Source organism: Daucus carota, chromosome 4 (genome assembly GCF_001625215.2).
Source record: "Daucus carota subsp. sativus chromosome 4, DH1 v3.0, whole genome shotgun sequence".
Classification (NCBI taxonomy): domain Eukaryota; kingdom Viridiplantae; phylum Streptophyta; class Magnoliopsida; order Apiales; family Apiaceae; genus Daucus; species Daucus carota.
In genome coordinates, this window is record NC_030384.2 from 13,226,002 (window position 1) to 13,231,465 (window position 5,464).

The 5,464-nt window shown below is 37.2% G+C and overlaps 1 protein-coding gene across 1 annotated transcript; it reads right to left on the bottom strand.

The window, feature by feature from the left end:
* Positions 1-3,110: 3,110 nt before the first annotated feature.
* On the bottom strand, positions 3,111-5,026 carry LOC135152198 (uncharacterized). Its single transcript, XM_064092034.1, has 3 exons — positions 5,017-5,026; positions 3,217-4,041; positions 3,111-3,127 (listed from the first exon to the last, which is right to left on the bottom strand). Exons 1-3 carry the CDS (start codon positions 5,024-5,026, stop codon positions 3,111-3,113), a joined length of 852 nt encoding a protein of 283 aa, XP_063948104.1.
* Between the last annotated feature and the right edge of the window lie 438 nt (positions 5,027-5,464).

The following is a 5,464-nucleotide window of genomic DNA, read 5'->3' on the forward strand; positions in this document are numbered from 1 at the left end:
AAAGGAGGGATAAGGAGACCGCCGCTCAGACCTGTCTAGCTATGGGAAAAAGAATTATCACCAACGCAATGGAGTGTGATATATTCTTAATGCTGGAAACCCGGTTGGAATTGATTTATATTTTTCAAAGCAAAAGGGATCCGGTTCCAGACCCACAGGAGACCGAATCTTAGACTTGTCTGACTATGAGGAAAAAGAATTATCACCAACGCTATGGAAAGTGATATAATCTTAAAGCTGGAACCCCGGATGGAATTAAAATATTATTTGCAAGGCAAAAGGAACCCCCCCTTCTACAATCGTATCGGGACCTAACACTTAGTGCGGGAATGAGATCGAGGTTCCTTGCCTGTGAAATGGCTCCATTATTGTCACAGTACAAATCTATATGATCTGATACTAAATGAACCACATCAAGTCCTGTAAGAAATTTCCTGATCCAAACAGCCTCCTTGGCTGCTTCACAAGCAGCTATATACTCAACCTCCATTGTAGAATTAGCAACCGTCTCTTGCTTTGAACCTTTCCAACTAACAGCACCTCCATTTAGACAAAATACAAAACCAGACTGAGAGATCGAATCATCTTTGTCTGTTTGGAAACTAGCATCTGTGTAACCTTTTACAACTAGATTCTCTTCTCCTCCATATACCAATAATTGATCTTTAGTCCTCTTCAGGTATTTAAAAATATTCTTGACTTTCGTCCAGTGACCCTCACTTGGATTAGACTGGTATCTACTCGTCATGCTCAAGGCATACGAGACATCAGGACGAGTACATATCATTGAATACATTAAAGAACCAATTGCCGAAGCATATGGAACTCTACTCATACGGTCGTTATCATCCAATGATTTAGGACTGTTTTCTTTCGAGATCGATATCCCGTGAGACATTGGGACATATCCCCTTTTTGCCTCCTGCATCCCAAATCAATGCAATACCTTATCAATGTATGTACTCTGACTCAGACCGATCAGCCATCTTGGTCTATCTCTATAGATCCTGATCTCATCGAGAAATTTTTACTCAACCAAGTCTTAACAGCATGTAGAGAAGGTATGTCATTCCCCATTAGTAATATGTCATCCACATATAGCACTAGGAATGCCACATGGCTCCCACTCACTTTCTTGTAAACACAAGGCTCATCTTCATTTTGAATAAAGCCAAACTCTTTGATTGTTTCATCAAAACGAATATTCCATCTCCTTGAGGCTTGCTTCAATCCGTATATAGATCGACGCAACTTACAAACCATTTTAGGAAATCTCGGATCGACAAAACCTTCAGGTTGTGTCATATACACATCCTCTTCTAGACTTCCATTCAAGAAGGCGGTTTTCACATCCATCTGCCAGATTTCGTAGTCATAGTAAGCAGCTATTACAAGCAAAATCCTGATGGGTTTGACCATATCAACTGGTGAGAAGGTTTCATCATAGTGAATACCATGAATCTGTCTGAAACCTTTTGCAACTAATCGTGCCTTATAGGTCTGAACATTTCCATCCATGTCGGTTTTCTTTTTGAAAACCCATTTACACTTAATCGGTTTAACTCCCTCGGGTAAATCAACCAAAGTCCATACTTGGTTTTCATACATGGAATCCATCTCAGATTTCATGGCATCAAGCCTTGTCTTGGAATGTGGAGTGTTCTTAGCATCTTTGTAGGATAGAGGCTCATCATTATCCATAAGCATCACATCACCAGTTTGGGTCAAGAGAAAACCATAATATCTCTGGCCAATGACGAATCCTACTAGATCTACGAACGACCTATGTTTCTGGAACGGGATTACTCTCAATATTTTGATGTACATCCTGCTCAGGTTCTTCCTCTGGTTCAATGTTATCATGTGGCTCTCGAACTTCATCGAGATCTATTATCCTCCCACTGTTTTTCTTAGAAAGCATCTCCCTTTCAAGGAACACAGCGGTTCGAGCAACAAACATTTTATGCTCAGAAGGATTATAGACTGAATAACCTCTTGTTTTAATTGGGTATCCCACAAAATTACATTTATCAGACTCAGGTCCTAGCTTGTCAGGATTTTGATGTTTCACAAATGCCTCACATCCCCAAATTTTCATAAATGACATGCTATGACGTTTCTCAGTCCATATCTCATATGGAGTGTTCTAGACCATTTTAGTAGGAACTCGGTTAAGTGTATAGGCAACCGTCTCTAGGGCATAGCCCTAGAAACTAATTGGAAGATCTGCATGACTCATCATTGATCGAACCATGTCCAACAAGGTACGATTCCTCCTCTCGAAAACTCCATTCCATTGTGGTGTTCTAGGAGGATTAAGTTGTGATACAATACCACACTCTTTTAAGAAATTCTTAAATTCTTGGCTTAAGTATTCACCTCCACGATCTGATCGTAGAGTCTTAATACTTTTGGTAGTTTGCTTTTCTACTTCAGCTTTGTACTCTTTGAACTTTCCAAAAGAGTCGGATTTGTTCTTCATAAGATATACATATCCATATCTACTGAAATCATCAGTAAATGTTATGAAGTAGTAAAAGCCACCTCTTTCCATTGTACGCATAGGACCACATACATCAGTATGTATTAGTTCTAGTCGTTCAGTGGCCCTCTCACCTTGTCCAGTGAAAGGTGCTTTATTCATTTTTCCAATGAGACATGGTTCGCATGCTTCGTATGATTCAAAATTAAACTTATCCAAGTATCCATCTTTATGTAACTTGGAAATGCGCTTCTCATTTATATGGCCTAAACGACAGTGCCAGAGGTATGTTTTATTTGAGTCATCAGTTTTAAGACGTTTATTATTCACATTATAGATGGGAGTATCCAAATCAAGAACATATAAACCGTTAAATAAACGTGCAACCCCATAGGTAACATTATTAAAAGAAAAGGAGCAACTATTGTTCTGAATTGAAAAAGCAAAACCTTTCTTGTCCAAACAAGAAACTAAAATAATGTTTCTGCAAATTGAAGGCACGTAAAAACAATTCTCAAGTTCTAAAATAAACCTAATAGGCAACGATAAATGATAAGTCCCTACGGCTATAGCAGCAACTTTTGCTCCATTGCCAACTCGCAGGTCTACTTCTCCCTTTGCCAATGTCCTACTTCCCTGTAGTTCCTGCACATTAATACAAATGTGAGAACCACATCCAGTATTTAATACCCAAGATGTTGAAGTAGACAAATTGAATTTTATAACATAAATACCTGAATCAGAAGCGGCAGCAGCCTTCTTTTTCTTTAGATCCTCCAAATAAGCATGACAGTTCCTCTTCCAATGACCTGGTTTCTTGCAATAGTGACAATCCCCATCCCTCTGAACACCACCTTTCGGCTTCAAGGCCTTAGTCGGACCATGTTTCGGATTGGAGTTAGAATTAGATCCCATCTTCTTCTTGCCTTTCCACTTACCTTTTCCTTTGGCCTTCCCCTTAATCACCATCAATATGGGAGTAGGGGACACCTTCTGAATGTTGGTTTCAGCAGTTTTCAACATTGCCAACAATTCGGTGGAGTTCTTGTTTATCTCATTCATATTGTAATTCATTACAAACTGAGAATAGTTGTTGTTTGGAGATTTCAAGATCAGATCAATTTGGTGCTCCGGTCCAATCAGGGCACCCAATTTTTCGAGATAATCAATATACCCTATCATCTTCAGAACATGCGGTCCTACCGGATCACGTTCACCCTGCTTACAAGCATTCAAAGATTTGAAAGTATCAAACCTCTCCTGACGAGTCTGTCCTTCAAACATACGTTTAAGGTGCTCAATCATATCATAAGAATCTATATTCTCATGTTGTTTCTGAAGTTCAGCACTCACGGTCTCTAACATGAGACATTGAACATCCGTGTCATCATCGATATGCTTCTGATAATCATTATGCTGAACACGGGATGATCCTTCGGCGAGAGGTGTAGGGCGAGGAATATCTATGACATAGAGCTTGCGCTCTTGTTTGAGGACAATCCTCAAATTCCTTTGCCAGTCAAGGAAGTTTGTTCCTGTCAGCTTGTCTTTCTCAAGGACTGATCGTATAGAGAAGTTGTTTGAATTATTTGCCATTGGATATCTACAATATTTCAAATGCATAAGATAAATTAGTCTACAGATGTTTATTAAATTATGTCAAGTGATTATATATATATATATATAGGCCCATGATCAAATAGAAACCGCTCTTAAAATAAAAACTAGAAACCAGTTTCCCTACCACTATTTATAACTACAGGTATCACTAATTTATACTGCACTAATCACTGTTTTTATACCGTATGTAAACAACGATTTTTATTATCAAAATTGAGAAAATCTACTTATCTAAATTATTGATAATCGATTATAGATGATTAATTTCATCCGTAGGAAGGTTCTTGGTGGTAGGAAGCCGCAATAGAAGCTGTATGATGATGGTAAATAATCGTTAGTTTTGTAAGTTATGATGGAAAGTGTATGTGACTATTGGTGATGATAGACAATGGTGGCAAGTTATAAAAACGTTTGGTAATGGTGGTAAGAGGTCCATTATTACGATTTGGGTGAAGATGATGGTCATATACGTTGCATATATGTGTATATATATATTTATATTCGCGAGATATGCTATATATAAATTAGTGATATGTTATGTACAAATTAGTGATTTCTGTAGTTAAAAATAGTGATAAAAAATTGTCCAGAAACTGGTTTTTAGTTTTTAGGCTAATTTGGTTTCTATTGGAGCAGGACTCTATATATATATATATATATATATATATTCAAAATATATATATCTCCCACTATTTTCTTCAAATTAATAGCCCCAACTATTAATTCGAAAAGCATTTCTGTAAATCTTTCTAGTGAGCCAAGATCCATATTTCATCCATGTTTTAAGTTAGCGTGGGCTAATACTCTCAAAACATGACTATTTAGGTAGACAACATTTGTCAATTATATCAAATTTAACTCTTGGATAGTTTAGTGGAGCAACCCCTTGCACATATTTATGTAATAAATCTCACCAAACTCCATGCCTCTAAACCCACAATCCTATTGTGATGGTTTAGTTATGTTAGACCCAATAATTCAATAACTAAGTACATTTACTTATCATGTCTTCCCATGATTGATTAAAGCACCTTGCTTTGGCAAAGCTACTTCTCACAATCTAGATCTTGACGACTATTAATCATTGGAAGGCATCTGATTAATTTAATATGTTAATTATGGATTTTATTAAAACGACCATGATCCTGTCATAAAGATATCCTCAATTTTTCCTTGAATAAAATATTTCAAATCAATACTCTTTGATTGGTTGAAAACCCGATCTGAGGTGTTGGCACAACGGCTATACTTAAAAACCCCAAATCCGACGGAATCTTCCTCTCATTGAATACCGAAAATCCATAATAAATTCTGTGTTTCACAAACTACGCATACATATCATCATCTCATGCATCATATATG